The 16,445-nt window shown below is 59.7% G+C and overlaps 1 protein-coding gene across 1 annotated transcript in view; it reads left to right on the top strand.

The window, feature by feature from the left end:
* Positions 1-1,707: 1,707 nt before the first annotated feature.
* HMCN2 (hemicentin 2) overlaps positions 1,708-16,445 on the top strand; it is a gene marked incomplete at both ends in the record, with an annotated part of 32,306 nt that continues 17,568 nt past the window's right edge. The window contains 30 exons of the mRNA XM_082295488.1: positions 1,708-1,936; positions 2,862-2,932; positions 3,831-3,989; positions 4,201-4,323; positions 4,417-4,588; positions 4,906-5,012; positions 5,221-5,341; positions 5,436-5,708; positions 5,851-5,995; positions 6,276-6,397; positions 6,487-6,759; positions 6,863-7,004; positions 7,549-7,676; positions 7,837-7,950; positions 8,081-8,230; positions 8,879-9,073; positions 9,279-9,374; positions 9,727-9,851; positions 10,130-10,274; positions 10,400-10,512; positions 10,768-10,924; positions 11,098-11,260; positions 12,538-12,665; positions 12,791-12,899; positions 13,173-13,342; positions 13,904-13,999; positions 14,083-14,259; positions 15,303-15,422; positions 15,591-15,752; positions 15,961-16,242. Of these exons, the coding sequence (XP_082151614.1) occupies positions 1,708-1,936; positions 2,862-2,932; positions 3,831-3,989; positions 4,201-4,323; positions 4,417-4,588; positions 4,906-5,012; positions 5,221-5,341; positions 5,436-5,708; positions 5,851-5,995; positions 6,276-6,397; positions 6,487-6,759; positions 6,863-7,004; positions 7,549-7,676; positions 7,837-7,950; positions 8,081-8,230; positions 8,879-9,073; positions 9,279-9,374; positions 9,727-9,851; positions 10,130-10,274; positions 10,400-10,512; positions 10,768-10,924; positions 11,098-11,260; positions 12,538-12,665; positions 12,791-12,899; positions 13,173-13,342; positions 13,904-13,999; positions 14,083-14,259; positions 15,303-15,422; positions 15,591-15,752; positions 15,961-16,242 (4,567 nt within the window). The remainder of the gene's footprint in view (positions 1,937-2,861; positions 2,933-3,830; positions 3,990-4,200; positions 4,324-4,416; positions 4,589-4,905; positions 5,013-5,220; positions 5,342-5,435; positions 5,709-5,850; positions 5,996-6,275; positions 6,398-6,486; positions 6,760-6,862; positions 7,005-7,548; positions 7,677-7,836; positions 7,951-8,080; positions 8,231-8,878; positions 9,074-9,278; positions 9,375-9,726; positions 9,852-10,129; positions 10,275-10,399; positions 10,513-10,767; positions 10,925-11,097; positions 11,261-12,537; positions 12,666-12,790; positions 12,900-13,172; positions 13,343-13,903; positions 14,000-14,082; positions 14,260-15,302; positions 15,423-15,590; positions 15,753-15,960; positions 16,243-16,445) is intronic.

Genomic DNA, 16,445 nt, shown 5'->3' with positions numbered 1-16,445 from the left:
GGCTTTTCACGTGCAGTGGGGTCGCGTTGGCCATTCTGCACTGCCGACTCTTCCGGAAACGAGCGCTGCCAGGCCTCCCTGCCAGCCCATCTCCGTTTTGTTTGCTCTCCTAACGAGGCTGACTAATTATTTTCAGGAGGCCAGAGGAGATGCCCTAATGGTCCAAACAAGGAGGCTGTGTTTGTGCGGGGGTTTTGTCCAGAGGTGCTTTGTGCCAGCGCATGGTGGGAGCTCCCAGGGATTTCTCCCCTGTGCCATGGAGTGGGCAAGGACAGGCACAGGCTCCAAACCACGGTGGTTACCCAGAGGCTGTGCCTTAACCCCCAGCCAGGAAGGGGTTAAAGCCCAACTAGCACATGTGCTCCTGGGACTGGTGAGTGTGGGAAGGGCTGGCTGGAATTAATTTGGTGATGAGGTGAAGCTGTTGGGGTTTCTTTGTGCCCAGCTCCCTGCCAGTGTGCAGGATGGAGCTGGGATGCAGGTTGGTGACTGGGGATGCTCTAAGGTAGGTTTTGTGGCACTGTGGGGTTGGGGACTCTCCTCAGCTCTGTGAGGCTGGGAGTGCAAGCCCTGGTTGTGGGACAGGAGGGGGACAGGCCACTGGCACAGCCCCGGGGGCAGAAGTGTCCTTGCCCTGCTGTAAGGGGGATGTCCTTGCTCACTCTGAGGTTGGGCTAGGCTGAGCCCACGCTTGCAAGGATAAAGGAATGCATAGGATGCCCATCTCATGACCCACACACACTGTCCTGTGTGTGTGGGCCATGAGATGGGTAATCTCGGGAGGAGCAGGGCTGGTGCTGGGGGTGCAGGAGGTGCAGGAGGTGCCCAGCCCTCGGTGCACAGTTTCACCGGGCGCCGGCGCTTGGCCGTGGCTGAGCCCTGGGTCCCGCTGCGGGGGAGTTGAGCAAGAGCAGAGCATCCCTGTGGAGCAGCCATGAGCTCAGCACTCCGCTTCCAGGGGAGCCAGGAAAAGCTCCGCACCCCCAGCCAGCTCTCCCTGCCAAGGGCTGCCTGTCCCGGCCAAGGGCTGCCTGTCCCAGCCCATGTCCTGGCTCCGGCTTTGTCTGTGCTCTGCGTGGCTGTTTGCTCCCTGTTCGTGGGGTGGCTGCGTGGGTGAGCCCACCCGAGACCCCCACAGAGCCCCCTGACCTCCAAGCCCCATTGCAGACCCCGATTCCAGGGGCCCTTTGCCCAGCAGAGGGGGAGTTTGCTTCCTTGGGGTCCTTTTGGCAGCTGTCTCTCCCCCCGCTGGGGTTTGGCAGGGTTTCCTCACAGGTGCTCAGCTGTGACCCCCGTGTCCTCCCCTAACCCCCTGCTCCCCCCAGCAGAGCAGGGTCTCTCTGAGCCAGGGGGTCGGGGCTGGGGAGGGGCCTGGGCAGTGCTTCTGACAATCCCGTGGGCTGCAGGATCTGCTTCCCAATCCCTGTATCTCCATCCCGATCTCCTCCAACTCCCACCCACATCCCTGCCGCGTCGCTGGCTCCAAAAGTCCGGTTTTTCCTCCCGCCCTCCCAGAAGTTGAACGCTGGAGGAGCAGGTCCGCAGCTGCGGAGGGCTGGGCGTTCCCTGCCTGGGGTCCCTTCTCCGTCCCCGCCGCGAGTGGCCGCTTGCACACCGTGTCCCTCCCTGGTGTGGGGACGGTGCCCGGGGGAAGGGCCAGGACAAGGACACAAGGGGCGTTCCTGGCACCCGAGCGCCTCCCCCACGATGCCACCCCACGGAGGGGTGTTTGTGGGTCTCTGGATGCTGCTGGCCCCCAGTCTGGCCGAGAGCCCCCCAGGGTGGGCCACTCTTGCCTTTGTCTTCGATGTCACCGGCTCCATGTACGACGACCTGGTGCAGGTGATGGATGGGGCCTCGCGCATCCTGGAGCGGACGCTCAGCAGGAGCACGAAGCCCATCAGCAACTACGCTCTGGTGCCCTTCCATGACCCAGGTACGTCTGGGACAGGGTGAGGACATGTGTCCTGGCAGGGGTGGGGCTGTGGGGAGCTGGGCTGCAGTTCCAGTCCGGTCTGGGTCTGAAACATGCACTCCATAAGTGCTTGCACTGCCCCTTCTCCCTGTTTTTAATGCCCTGGTGGCTGCTGGGATGGGGATGGCACTTCAAGAGCTGGGAGCTGGGCTGGGGCTCCTGTCCCCAAGCCACTCTGTGGGCACAACGTGGGCGATTTCCACCGTATTAATCCCAGGCGTGCTGACATTTCATTGTGGGTGGCTCTTCCCCTTCCATCCCATCCTAATCTCCCCGGAGTGCTCACGGTGGGTATTTCTGTACAAGTCCACAACGTGCTTCCAGGTCACCTCAATAAAAGCTCCACTTGCTAGAGGCTTTGGTAACTCTCTGTGATACCAGAATAATTTCTTTCTGCCTGTCTTTGTCTTCCTTTTGTGCACACCCATACAAGGGCAGCTGTTCCCCAAAAGAGCCCTGGCCTCCTACAAGGACAGCGGGACCCAAGCTTTATTTTCAGCAGAAACACTGGGTTGAATGAAAACCTTTGGAGCCAGACAGGGAAGGAGGCAGAGGCAGTGAATCGATTCCTGCATCCCTTTGCTGGGAGCCTCCCCAGTAGAAAACAGCACTGGGTTTGCAGCTCGCCCTGGCTGGGACCACCCAGTGTGTCGGGAGAAATTCCTGGGCATAGGAATGGTTTGCCCAAGTGCTCACAGTACGGGCACAGGGGGCTGGTGTGCCCAAACCCAATTCTCTCCTGGTGCCAAGCCAGGGTAGATGCTGGACTCCGAGTCTCAGGTGTTTGAGGCAGGGCAGGTGCCAGGAGCGCCGGCAGCGTGGGTGGCACCGAAGGAAGCTGGTGCTGGGTCAGGGGGCTGAGGTGGTGGTGTCTGTGTGCTTGCAGAGGTGGGACCTGTCACCCTCACCACGGATCCCCAGCTCTTCCAGCAGCGCCTGCGGGAGCTCCACGTCCAGGTAGGCATCCTCAGCCCCACGGGGCTCTGCCAGGCCTGCCTTGGTGCCTGGCCCATGGCACTTGGGGGACAGCCTGGCACTGCATGGTGCAATCCCTGCATCCCCCAGGAGTGTGGTGGGGGTTCAGGCTGAGCCAGACTGGCTGGGGGCTGCGCAGGGGGTGGGAGTGGAGAGGATGGGTAATGCTGCTGCTGTGTCCCCGAGTCCTGCAACAGGGCAGAGAATTCTCAGTCCACAGCTCTTGTCCCTAGGAGAGATACTGCTCCCAGGAGATTTTGCAAAGACTCTCCATGAAACCAAAAATCTCCCCTTCTAGAAGCAGTGCTTGATAATTGAGTTTTGAATTTTTTTTTTTTTTTAATTATTTCATCTGTTTTCTGCCAGCCAAAATGTTCCCTGGGAGCTTAATCCTGCTTTATCCATCCCCACTCTTGCCCTGCCTCCAGTGAATTGCTAAATCCCTGTGGCGTTTCCCTTCAATGCAGCTGTTTTGGCAGGAGGTGTAATGTCGAGGCTGCAAATGGTTTCCCAGCCCTTTGGGGTGCCAAGCCCTGGGAAAGTGGGAGCTGGTCCTCTCTGTGGCTTCCCTGGGCTGGCTGGTTCTTCAGCCACAGGGGCAGGCACAAATGTGCCCACTAAAGGTATTTGTGGGAAACCAGTGGCTTCTGTGAGCACGGATCCCCAAAGGGGTGGTTTAATTATCATTGTTAGTGAGACAGGGCCGGGTCTGTGCAGGGGTCTGTCCTGAGTGTCCCTGCAGATTCATCCCGCTGCTCTGGCCTGACTCCAGCAAAATGGGGTAGTTCCTCCCTGTAAGCACCCCCTGGGTGGAATCCTGCCGGGAGCTGAGCACTGGGTGGCTCGGTGACCGTTCCACGTCCCTGGCTGTGTCCCTCAGGGTGGGGGGGACTGCCCGGAGATGAGCGTAGGAGCCATCAGGGTGGCCGTGGAGATCTCGCATCCCGGCTCCTTCGTTTACGTCTTCTCGGATGCTCGGGCCAAGGACTACGAGCAGCAGGAGGAGCTGCTGCGGCTGCTGCAGCACAAGCAGAGCCAGGTGAGCGGCCCTGGCGCTGCCCGCAGGGCTCCTGCGACAGCGGCTCGGGGGATGCTGCAGCAGCAGCGCATCAGTGAGGCGCAGCGATAAAACCCCTGGGCTGGGGCAGTTGCATCCCCCGAGCCGATCCGATGTACTGGGATGCTGGTGGATGCCGGCTGTGTCCCCTCCCGTGGCTGTGTGGGGTGTCACGGGGCTGTGGCTGTGGCAGGTGGTGTTTGTGCTGACGGGGGACTGCGGGGACAGGAGCCACCCCGGGTACCGCGTGTACGAGCGCATCGCTGCCACCAGCTCCGGGCAGATCTTCCACCTGGACAAGCAGCAGGTGACAGAGGTGAGTGGGGAGACCTGGCCCCTTGTGCTGAAGTGAGGCCGTGCTTGTCAGTGAGGGGAGATCCAGGTTTAATCCTCCCCTGCCCGCCTCCAGGTGCTGAAGTGGGTGGAAGAGGCCATCCAGGCTTCCAAGGTCCACCTGCTGTCCACAGACCACGAGGATGGTGGGGAGAACACGTGGCAGGTCCCCTTTGACCCCAGCCTGAAGGAGGTCACCATCTCCTTGAGCGGCCCTGCCCCAAGGATCAAGGTCCAGGATCCAGCAGGTAGGAGCCCAGGGGAGAGGGACAACAAGAGGGGGGTGATGTTGTGCCTCTCAGAAAGACCTCAGGTGAAGACAAGCAGGAAGGGGTTCACCAAACCCTGCCCTAAAACTCAAATGAAAAGGTGGAGCTACAAAGCCCTCAGTAAACAGCAGCACATCTCCCTGCTTCCCTCCCAGTTCAGCTTTGCCTCTGGCTTTGAGAGTTTTCCCTGCTGCCTTGGTTGTGAGCTGTGATGTGTTCTGCTCTGCCCTGAGCTGTTGCAGGAACCAGGGGATAGACCTGGGTTTCCCATCTGGGACATTCACTTACTGTTACAGGAAAGGTCCTGGAGAAAGGCCGAGGTCTGAAGGAGCTGCTCAGCATCCCCAACTCAGCCGTGGTGGTGGCTGTGGAGCCCTACGAGTCAGGGACATGGCTGGTCACGGTAGGCTGGTGGCAGACCTGCACATCCTCTGCCTTTCCCTGATGGATATTTAGCTTGCCAGGCTTTTCCAGGTGTGGGCTTTCCCCATCCATCTCCAGCCAGGCAGAGGATGTGTGAGCAGGCTGGAAGGGGCTGGCTGCAACCTCCTCCCTTCCCATCTCCTCTCCCTTCCCCTGCCCTCAGCACTTGCCTCTTAATCTGCTTCCAGACCCGGAGCAGTGGCCGCCACTCGCTGAGGATCACGGGCATCAGCGATGTTAATTTTCAAGCCAGCTTCTCCACTCAGCCAGAGTTTGACACCAGCCAGCCCAGAGAGCGGCCGGTGCAGGGTGAGGGTGGTGCTGCCCATGGGGCTGGGTGCTGCACCCGGGCGTTTTGCAGCCAGGAATGTTCCTGGTGGTTTTTTCTCTCCCCGCTTTCCAGGTCTGCCCATCTCCGTGCTGGTGAACTGCACCGGTCTGAGGCCGCCTGGGCGCCTGCAGGAGATTGAGCTCTTCAACACCTCGGGCCACGTCCTCCTCTCACTGCCCGCGCATCCCCTCTCCAACTCCTCCTCCAGCTCCACCCCGCAGCTCTGGGTGGGTTCACCGCTCTGGGTCCCCCCGGGTGACTTCCTACTGAAGGTGAAGGGTGAAGATGCCCAGGGCCACCCCCTGCACCGCCTCTCGGGGGTCACCTACACCAGCGTGGTGCCCGGTGAGTGGAACCTGCGGGTGCTGAGCAGGGACCAGAGGCTCCAGCACTGCCTCTGCTTTGGTTTCTCCTTGGTCATCCTGCTTCCCAGTGCAGCTTCCAGTGAGCTTCCAAGGAGTGTTTATACATCTGCACATCCTTCCAGGTCTGCCTAAAGTGAATATCTCCAGCAAGATCCAGGCTTACAACCGTGAGCCACAGCTCATCTCCTGCTCTGCACAGAGTGAGGTCCCTTTCCGCCTGCAGCTCAGCCGCGGCGGGATGAAGCTCAGGGAAGAGCAGCTCTTCAGGTGAGCCTCTGGTATGGCCCAGTTAGCCCCAGGAGGGACCCATGTGGGCAGCAACAGCCCCTGAGCTGTGCCAGCCAGGGGGATGCTGTGTGCTGGCTGGGTGCCTTCAGGTTCTGAGCATTCCAAAAGGAAAATTCCAAGGGACAGGTCTGCAGCAAGTGGGGATGCACCTTTTTGCCTGACTCAGATGAAAAAAAGGTCCCAGGGAGTAGGATTAGGATGGTGGCATGGCAGTCCCAAGGTGGGAGTGATCCATAGTTTCATCTCTCCCTTTTTGCAGGATTTCAGGGAACATCAGCTGGTTGATCCCTGCAGTGTCCGAGAGTGACGAAGGGTTTTACGAGTGCACGGCCACGAGCAAGGTCGGAGTGACACGGGCTCGTGCCTATGTCTCTGTCTCAGGTGGGGGCTGCTCGTGCCAAGCCTTAGAGGCCTTTCCATGCCCGTGCCTGGGCATGGGCTCCTCTCACCCAGGCATCCCGTGTTTGTAGAGCCACCACCGCGTCTCATCGCCCCAGGCAACATCACGGCTTCACCGGGCCAAGACGTGGTCATGTCCTGCATGGTTCTGGGGGATGTGCCCTACAACCTGACGTGGAGCTGGGACGGGAAGGCGGCACAGCCAGGGGACGGCCGGACCCGGCTGCTGCAGAACCACTCTCTGGAGATCAGCCACGTGCAGCCAGGGGACGGGGGCCTGTACGAGTGTGTGGCACGGAGTGCCCATGGCACTGCCACCGCCTCGCTGTGGCTCTTCATCCAGGGTAGGCTTTGCTCCCGTGTGGGACCCTGGCCTGGGGATGTTCTGCCCTGTGGGCGGGTGGTGAATGGCACCTGGGGGCTGAGCCCTGCTCCAACCCTGTGCAGAGGCGCCGTGGGTGAAGGTGGACCCCAGTCCCCAGCGTTTCAGCAGGGGCCAGGAGCTGCGGCTGAACTGCACGGCCGGGGGCCACCCCCCGCCCCACACCACCTGGAAGCGCTGGGGCTGGGCACTGCAGCAGGATGAGAGGTAACCCCTGGGAACCCGGGAGCCTCCATCCTGCCTGTCCTGCAGGGATGGTGCTCCCCTCACAGGGATGTACAGGCTGAAGGAGGGAGGCTTGGGGCTGCCATAGCTCTGGAGAGAGGGAAGCATTGCAGTATCCCAGCCCAGGCTCCTGAGATGCTTGGCATGCTGCCGGCCTTCATTGTCTGTATTTATTTTTAAGCAGTCCTGCCTTATCCAGGTCACCGTCCCCGCTTTGCACACCTGGTGTGAGCTCAAGTTTCAAAATACTCCTTGTACTTCCCCTTAATTTCTTCTGCTTTTTGCCTTTCAACTCCTGCCTGTGTCAGGCTGTGAGTGCCAGAGTTGACTTTCAAGATGAAAAAGCCCAATTCTCAGTGCTTTTCCCTGGTTCAAAGTCCTGCCCTGCAGCAGCTTGCTCTAAGTGCTGACCCACATCCACCACATGCCCAGCATGGCCTGAAGCCTGCTCATTTATATCAACACATTTTCCATCACCCCTGTTTTCGCAGGCCTCATTTCTCCCTTTCTCTCCCATTTGCTGCAGGGTTTTTAGAGATGCTGAGGGTACCCTGCACATCAGGTCTGCTGTCCCAGAGGACGCAGGGAATTACAGCTGCTACGCCGGCAGCACACTGGGCTGGGATGAGCAAGTGATCACCCTGGAGTTCACTGGTACCTGCTCCCTGCTCGCTGGCAGCGCACTGGAAATGGGGCTGTGTGTGATAAAGGGTGTGGTGGGACAGCTCCCAGGGCTCTGGGGTCCCCTCGGGCTGGATGGCACCGCACCCAGCGCGGCAGAGAGTGACCAAAGACCTCTCTCCCCGTGACACAGAACCTCCTGCCATCCTGGCAGTGACGCCCAGCCTGAAGGTGCTGGTGGGAGAAGATGTGACCCTGGAGTGCTGGGTTTCAGGGGCACCCCCACCCCGCATCGTGTGGTACAAAGGTGAGACTGGCAGCACGCACTGGCACCCCACCGCTGCCCCGCAGGGCCATCACACGTGGTGTCCCCTGCTGTGCCGTCAGGAGGGGCCCACAGAGGCACGTGGGGTGCTGATGTGGGGGTCTCGGGGCAGGGGAGCAGGCGATGGCGGCGTTCCCAGCGGGCACGCAGCGCGCGGTGCTACGGCTGCAGGCGGTGCGCCGGGAGGACGCGGGACGCTACGACTGCGAGGCCCTCGGCGAGGCCGGCGTCGCCCTCGACAGCACCGTGCTGCACGTGGGGTGTAAGTCCTGTTGGGTCCTACCGAGTGCTCGAGCCTGTTTCACAGCTCTCCTTTCTGGCTCAGCTCCCACTTGCTGCTTCCCAAGTCTCCCAGGCTACCCAGCAGGGAGGTGTTGGTGCTTGGTACAAACAGGAGGAAGCCTGGCAGGGTTTCCAAGCTTTGGGAAGATGCAGGAGGCTCAACGAGTGGCAAAAGATTAGGCAGTTATTGCATGGGGACATGAGGGCTTGGGATGCAACTGGGGATGCAAAGTGCAATCAGTGGGATTAGGCAGAGGTGTGGGCTGACTTCTGTGTGCCTGAAAATCCAGGTGCTCGGGGCTTTCTGCTGGAGGCAGAAGGGATGAAAGAGCATGAGGAGGAGGAGGGAAGGCTCTGTGTTGAGGGCACCAGGGTTTAAAGCAGTTAAAGATAGAAAAGTGCAAGAGATTTCGCTGACCCAGAGGGTGATGAGTGTAACTGAAAGGGATGGAAACTGCAACGGCTCTGACAGCTTTGGAAAAGCACCAAATGCTTCAAGTCAGTCTTGTAACTTGTCAGGGCACCTGGCTCATTGGTTTTGCAGCCCCATTCCTTCTCCAGGCTCAGCTGTGGGGAAGCTGGGATACTGAACCTGCCTGAGCCCCTTCTCTGCTGCTCTCTCCTCCAGCTGCCCCTCACTTTCCTGAGCCACTGGGTGACACGGAGGTCAAGGTTGGGGAGAGTGTGAGCCTGCTGTGCCATGCCGAGGGATCTCCCCTGCCACACGTCACCTGGTCCCGGCAGGACGGGAAGCCCATGGTGGGCTGGCAGGGACCATGGGGTGTTTCCAGCCAGTTGGAGGCTGCCCAGCTCCTCATCGACAGTAAGAGCTGAGTGTGCATGCATTTATTTGTGCTTTTAACTTGTGCAAGCTTAGCTGTGCTGTAACAGCCTGCAAGCCTCCAGCGCTGCGGGGTCTGTCCCCACTGGAGATGGTGGTGGAGCAGGGGAGGGTGGTCCCTGTCCTGGAGCTTGCTCCAGGCTCTCCAGCCCCCCCCAGGCTGAGGCTTCTCCCCACTGTGCTCCAGGTGCCTCGCTGGATGACCAAGGCACCTACATCTGTGAAGCCCAGAATGAGTTTGGGAAAATCCACGCAGAGGTCAAGCTCACAGTCACCGGACAGGGTTTGTTTTTCTGTGCTTTGGTTGGTGAATCGATCCCAGCTGTTCTGGCAGTGAGTGAGTGGCAGACCTGAGCAGCTGTCTCTGGTCCTGGGCTGGCCACAGTGAATGCTCAGCAACCCCAGGGCAGGGTTTGGGCAATGCCCTTCCCAGCCCTCTTTGGCTTCATACGCTCATATGGACCCAAACTGCAGCCAATATCCCCAAATTCCTGGGGGAGTGGAGTATCTGAGCTGGCTTCTGCCGAGCCAGGATCCGGACCCCAGAAGAAAGATGATCTAGATCTGTTCTCCTGAGTGTTCCTGACCAGTTTATCACTGATTAATACTGGTTCCCTTTCCCCTCTTTCAAGCAGCCCCAGAAATAGCTCTTGCATCCCCCATGGTCCGTGTGCTCCCAGGCCAGCCCGTGTCGCTGCCCTGTGTGATCCTGGCTGGGAGCCCATTCCCAGCTCGCCGCTGGCTGAAGGATGGGCAGATGGTGAGATTTCCATGCCCGCTGGGATGGTGGGTGTGTGGAGGGATACCTACCCTGTGGTGAGGGCTTCGCTGCAGGATGGATCCCCCAACCTGTGGGGCCAAAGCTGCTGGTGAAAGAATCCAAGGGAGCATTTGTGTTGGGAGGGCAGCATGGGTTTATCTCCACATCCGGATGTTCCTGTTGCTCAAAGATTCATTTCTGGATGTGCCCCAAAGACACAGATATGTTGTTGTTTGACCCCCCATCTGTCCTGCTTTCTGCTCTCTGCCCGTGTCCAGGTGGCCCCAGGTGACCACTACTCCATCCGGGCTGACGGGAGCCTGCACGTGGACCAGGCATCGCAGGGAGATGCAGGGACCTTCACCTGTGAGGTGACCAATGCCCTCGGCTCACACAGGCAGGACGTGTCCCTGGTCATCCACGGTGAGTGTCGGGGAGCTGCGTGTCCCCACTCAGCAGTGACATGGGGCAGGTGCTCTCTCTGCTCTGCTCTCTGTGGTGGACATGGCCCTGGTCATGCAGGATGAGGGGCTTCTCTTCCTTCCCAGTTCCTCCCAGCATTGAGCCTGGCCCTGTCCTCGTCACTGCCACCGAGGGAGCAGCTGTCACCCTGCGGTGCAATGCCACCGGCGTGCCCCCCCCTGCTGTCACCTGGGCAAAGGTAGGTGACAGGCACAGGCCGACTGCTGTGCCCCTGACAGCCAGGCTGGGCCCCCCCCCGGGTTCAGGGTAATGTGTTTGAAGCGAGTGTAGCTCCCCAGTGTGGCTGTGGCTGCCTGGGCAGGTGGCACCAAGTGCCCTGGGAAGCTGGGACCAGGGCATGGCTTGCTCTGATGGTCCCAAGCCCTCTTCTTGCCTTTGGGATGCTCAGCTCGTGGGAGAATCTCTGCCTTCCTCCCTTCCCTTTCTTCTATAGGGCACGGAGCCCATTTCACTGAGCCCACACTACCACCTTGACCCCAATGGGACCCTCCTGATCCCTTCACCAGCCCCTGGGGACGCTGGCACCTACTTCTGCACAGCCACCAATGCAGCCGGGTTCTCCAGCCGGGAGATGCAGCTCTCCGTCAGCAGTGAGTGCTCAGGACAGCTCCAGAGGGGACTGGCAGGGAGAGCATGACCTGGGAACACTCCTGGCTTCCTTGAAGCACCTGTCCAGATGGGTTTACAGGATGGGAAGAGAGGTGATGAGGGCTGTGGGGCACCTGAAGGGTCCCTGCACCAGCTGCGCTCCCTCTCCATCCAGCAAAGCCCAGGATCAGTGTGAACGGATCACAGGAATCAGACCCTGTCACCATCCTGGCTGTGCTGGGGCAGGAGACCACGCTGCCCTGCGAGGTTCAAGGAAATCCCCCTCCCCTGGTGGTGTGGAGCCGGGAGCAGCAGCCACTGCCTCTCGCCACCACGAGGTAAGGAGGGCTGTGGGTGCTGGGGGCCACAATCTCCTGGCATTTTCAGAGGGATGTCAGGTCCATGAAAGGACTCAGCTGCTTGGCAGGGAGATGTGAAGGGCACCCCATCACCCCGTGGCCAATGCTCAATGCAGGAGCTGAGGCAGCCAAGCGGTACAGCATTAGCTCTGCTCTCCTTGGAGAGCACCAGGCTTTTTTCCATCTTCCAAACGTCTGCTGGGACCAAACAGCTGCTTCCAACCCTTCATGTGCCTACCCTGGACACAGGGCTGGGGTTGGGAAGTAAAGGCAGCTCCAGTGCAGCTCCTCACCCTGCTGTCCATCTGCCTTCGTGCACATTCCTGCATTGTGCCGTCATAAGGTCAAGGATGTGCCTGGGGATGGTGGATCCCTGTGGGAAGTGTTGGACCAGGGCTTGATGCTGGGATGAGGTCTGGCACAAACGCAGCTTTTAGCCTGGCAGTGGCTTTGTCTGTGCTGGAATGTGGGGTTTTAGGCCAGATTTGTTCCAGTGAGTGCCTTCTGGAGGGACAAATCAGTTTGTTGCTGGTGTTGAAGCTGATGGCAGCCACGAGACAGTCATTTAATGTGATTTGATGGGAGAAGATAAACACGTATCCAGCAATTCTCCAGGTTATCCGGTGTCTTGGTCTTCCAATGCTTTCTCAGCACATTAGGGATTCCCTTCCAGCAGAGTGCTAAAGCCCCAGGCCCCAGTCTTGGGGTTAAGCACTTCTTTCCCTGTACCTGAGGATTGCTGTAGGAAGCAGGGAGGCATCTTGGTTTTGCTCCTCTTGGGGGATGTGCTGCCTTGTTGTTCATGTCTAGTTTGCCATGGCTCTTCCTCGCTGACCTGTGCTGCTCCCCACATCTCAGCTGGCTTGTCCATGCTGGGTGATTTATGGGAGCACATGAGGAGGAATCTGCAGCCGTGGGCTGAGATGATGTTATGTCTGTGGAGCACAGATGAGGCTGGGAATGAGAGTGTGGCCAGCTCCAGCTGCAGGGACTGTGCTCTGGGGGACCCCTGTCTTCCTTCATCCCCCTGGGCTCATGTGCTGCCTCGTGCTGAGCTTGTGCAGGGGCTGAGCAAAGGGGATTTGCCCCCATGGACAGCTCTGCCTCCCTCTTTGAGTGAGAGGTGGCTCTGGTGACCTTTTCTTGGCTGTCCCAAGGTGACAGTGAGCTCTCAGCCCTTAGCTTCTGCTCAGGGTTAGGTGATGGATGACATGGCTGTTCTTCCCATCCAGCTTTTCTGTTTCTTCTCCCCCAAGGTACAGTGTCCTCCCTTCAGGATCCCTCCACCTGGCCCAGCCCCAGGTGACAGACACCGGCCTCTACACCTGCACGGCCACGAACGCCGCGGGGAGCGCCTCGCTCAGCTACAGCCTGCACGTCCAAGGTTCAAACACCCCTCCTGGGCTTCCTGTACTGCTGGGGTCCTGCACCTCCAAGTCCCTGGCTGCTCTCACATCCCTGTGCCAGGGTTTGAGGGTGGTCCCAGCCTGAGGTCCCCTGTCCCCCCAGCACCCCCCCAGCTGTGGATTGGACATGGGGAAAGCCACCTGACGGCTGTTGCCAACACCTCCCTGAGGATTCACTGTCACGCCATGGGCATCCCCCCACCCCAGATCCAGTGAGTGCTGCCGAGGGGTGGGCGCTGCCTGTGTTCCCAGGATGGGTGGTAGGAGCCTCTGGCATGGGGTGTTCTTTAGGGTGGGAGGCATCCATTCCTTCTCCTTGTCCGTGGTGCCCTCTGCTCAACAACCTGGGCACTGTCAGCCCCATTCCAGGTGACAAGGGGACAGACCTTGCTGCCAGCACCCAAGTTCACCCCTTCAGTGTGTAGAGATGGGGTGGGTGGTGGCAGGACAGACCAAGGACTTGCTGCCTGTCCCCTTCCTCACAGGTGGCTGAAGGATGGGCACCCGCTGGATGGGCAGGATGGTGTGGTGGTGTCCGAGGATGGTGGGACTCTGCTGGTCACCCGAGTGGGGCTTGGTCACGAAGGGCTCTACGTCTGCCAGGGCAGCAGCTGGGCAGGGCTGGCCCAGGCAGAGGTGCAGGTTTCAGTGCATGGTGAGAGCAGCATCTGGGGTGAGACCCGCTATCCAGCCCATGTGTTGGGAAGAACGTGGCTGGCCAAAGGGGTGGGAGTTCTTGGCCCGAATTTTTGGTAGGTACAGTGTCACTGGCTTGATCTCTTGGGATCTTGTCCTTTGTTGATGAGGCTGAGAGCATCTGATGGCCACTGGCACCACAGCAAATCCTTGACTTGCTGTTTCCTGGTGGAGGGTCCTCCCCCAGCCCCATTTCCCCTCCACCAGCAGGAAGTGACTCTGAAAGTGCTGGGTGAGAAACCAGGCAGGGAGGGGAAATTCCTGCCTGGAAAGGATGAATGTCTCATTGGGGCAGGGAACAAACCTCTGGCTTGCTTGGGGAGCAGTGGTGGCACCACGGGGTGATGTGGTCCCCTCCCAGAGCAGGGACCGAGCTGTGGCCCTCGGCTGCTGCTCTGCCAGGACTCGGTGTGCGCCGAGAGCCACCGATGAGCCTGGCTGTGCCCCCGGGCCCTGCGCCGTGGTGGCTGCAGACAGCCCGGGTCACACAGAGCCCGTGACAGTGGGTGCTGGGTTGCAGTGCCCCCAAACATCGAACCCAGCGCGGTGGATCTGGCCATCCCGGAGAACGGCACGGCATCCCTGGAATGCCTGGCCTCGGGGCTGCCTGCTCCCGGTGAGTCAGTCCTGCCGCTCAGCTCTTGCTCATGAATCCCAGCAGCATCGCTCCTCACAGCTCAGCTCTCTGCTTCCCTCCAGACATCATCTGGTATAAGGGGCACGAGCAGCTCTCGGCCGGAGCAGGAGTGACCCTGTCCAGGGATGGGAAGCGCCTGGAGATCCCACGTGCCCGACTCTCTGATGCAGGCAGCTACCGCTGCGTGGCCTCCAGCGTGGCCGGCGTGGCTGAGCTCTGGTACAGCCTGCAGGTCACTGGTGAGTGCAGCCTGAGAGGTGGGGGCTTCCCCTCTGGAATATCTCGTGTGAGCGTGGTACCAGTGGGGCTGTCCCAGCCCTCAGGACACATCCTGGAAGATGGCTCTAGCAGACCCCTGTCCTCTGCCCCATTTGCAATTCCAGTCATGAAATCCCCTGTGTTCATCCCAAATGATGTCCTGGAAAGCTGTGGCCCCATGGATGGGTGGTGCCAGGTCCCCATTATGGGGTCACCTACCCACCCTGTCCCTTTCGCACTCTGTGTGTCTGGTGACATTTCTGTCCCCCTGGACTCACTGGAGTCAGTGGTGACTCCTGGGCTGCTGCCAAGACAGGCACTGGACACTTTTTCTCACTTGATCCAAGCATGCCTGCAGCTTCCCAGACCATTCAGCATGTCCACAGCACCGGGGGCTGAGCCAGGGTCTGGCTTTTCTCAGGGATGCTCTGGGCCATTTGGTGGAAGTCCTGCAGGCAGGTGGCCAGGGAGTGGAGAAGATCCAGTTCTCCTGGTCTGGGCTTGTTCCTGCAATCTCTTCCCAGGGAAATGTTTGCACGTCTGCTGTCCTGGCTCGGGTGGTTTGTTTGGGTTCTTCTGTTTTTGTTTTTCAAGGGTTTCTGGGTGTTGGGGTTTTTCTTCTCCGAACTGATATCCCTCATGGGAAGGAGTTACCATTTTCCAGCCAGCTGTATTTATGAGCAGCTGAGAACAGCATCTGATAATGGAAAGAGTTGGGTAACCTTCTCAGTGGGCAGGGCTGCCGAATAAGCTGTGTCTGGCCAACCTGACCTTGGCCTGCTTGTGGGATGCTTGGTCATCCTCTGCTGTTGGCCACGTGCAATTAAAAGCATCCCTCGCTTGGCTGGAGAGACAAGATTATTGTTTCCATGTGAAGCCAGGGCAGGGGAGGGTCAGTGTTTTCTTTTGTGGCAGCCAGCAGGGCTGCAGGGGGTGTTATCCAGCAGGATGGAGCTCCAGTGAGGAGCTCCCCTTCTTCTCTTGTCTGATGTCATCATCTGAGCTGCTCCTCTCATCCCTGCAGTGCCTCCATCCTTCTCCTTGGCAGAGCCCGAGGCCATGTCTGTGCTGGAGGGACAATCTGTCCAGCTGGCCTGCGAGTGCCATGGGATCCCCATGCCCACCCTGAGCTGGTGGAAGGACGGTAGGGCCCTGTTCCTCAGCCCCATTTCTCCCCTCATCACTTGTGTTGACCCAGCTCTTGGTCTCCTTGGAGCAAGGAGCACATTTTGTCGAGCAGTATCCAGCTTCTGGGTGGGAATTTGTCCTGCTGGGAGCCTAAGGGGAAGCTGCTCTCCCCTTCCCTGGGCAGGTGAGCCCCTCTCCACCCAGCCAGGGAGCCCAAAGCTGGTGTCCCCAGGAGGGAACATGGTGTACATGGAGAAGGTACAGCTGATGGACAAGGGGACGTACACCTGCGAGTGCAGGAACGCTGCTGGCAGCAGCAGCAAGGAGCATCACCTGGAGGTGCACGGTGAGTGTGGGGGACCAGAGACCTGTGGGGGTGGGTGGAGGTGTTGTGACCTCTCTCAGTGCAAGGTCCAGATGGACCCAAAGCCATTGCCTGGTGCCTTGGGTATCTTGGAAGGGCTGCTGCTACCTGGGCCAGCTTTGCCCCCCACTTGAGCACGGCTGAGGAAGTTGCTGCACGTCCCCTCCACCCTGTGTTCCTCTACCCACAGCACTGCCAAGGGTCCAGGGCAGCAGCAAAGCCCCGAGGAAGGTTTCTGTCATCAAGGGTGGCGAGACAGTCCTGGAGTGCGAGGCCATGGGGACACCACCACCCTGGGTGACGTGGGTGAAGGATGGGCAGCCCGTGGCCAGTGGGGACGGGCTCCTGCTTACAGAGCAAGGGAGGCGGCTGCACATCCCCAGGGCAGAGGTGGCCCACGCAGGACACTACACTTGCCTGGTGGCCAACGCAGAGGGGCAGGAGCAGAGGGAGTTTGATGTTTTGGTGCATGGTAAGGATGTGGGATGGGGCTGGTGGCTGGGGTGGATGCAGGCAGGACCAGGAGGGTGGTGATGTGGAGCAACCTGATGTGGAGTAGATGTTGGACAATCCAGTGTGTAGAAGGTCTCAGGGTCAGCAGGGTTATGCTTCAGGAACAGCTGCAGAACTGGGCCCATCAGCTGCAGAACTGGGTCCCTCAGGCGGGAGTTTCTT

This window comes from Coloeus monedula (genome assembly GCF_965178545.1).
Source record: "Coloeus monedula genome assembly, chromosome: 21".
In the NCBI taxonomy this organism is placed as follows: domain Eukaryota; kingdom Metazoa; phylum Chordata; class Aves; order Passeriformes; family Corvidae; genus Coloeus; species Coloeus monedula.
The sequence above is the reverse complement of the archived record's forward strand: the minus strand, read 5'-3'. Positions and strand labels throughout refer to the sequence as shown.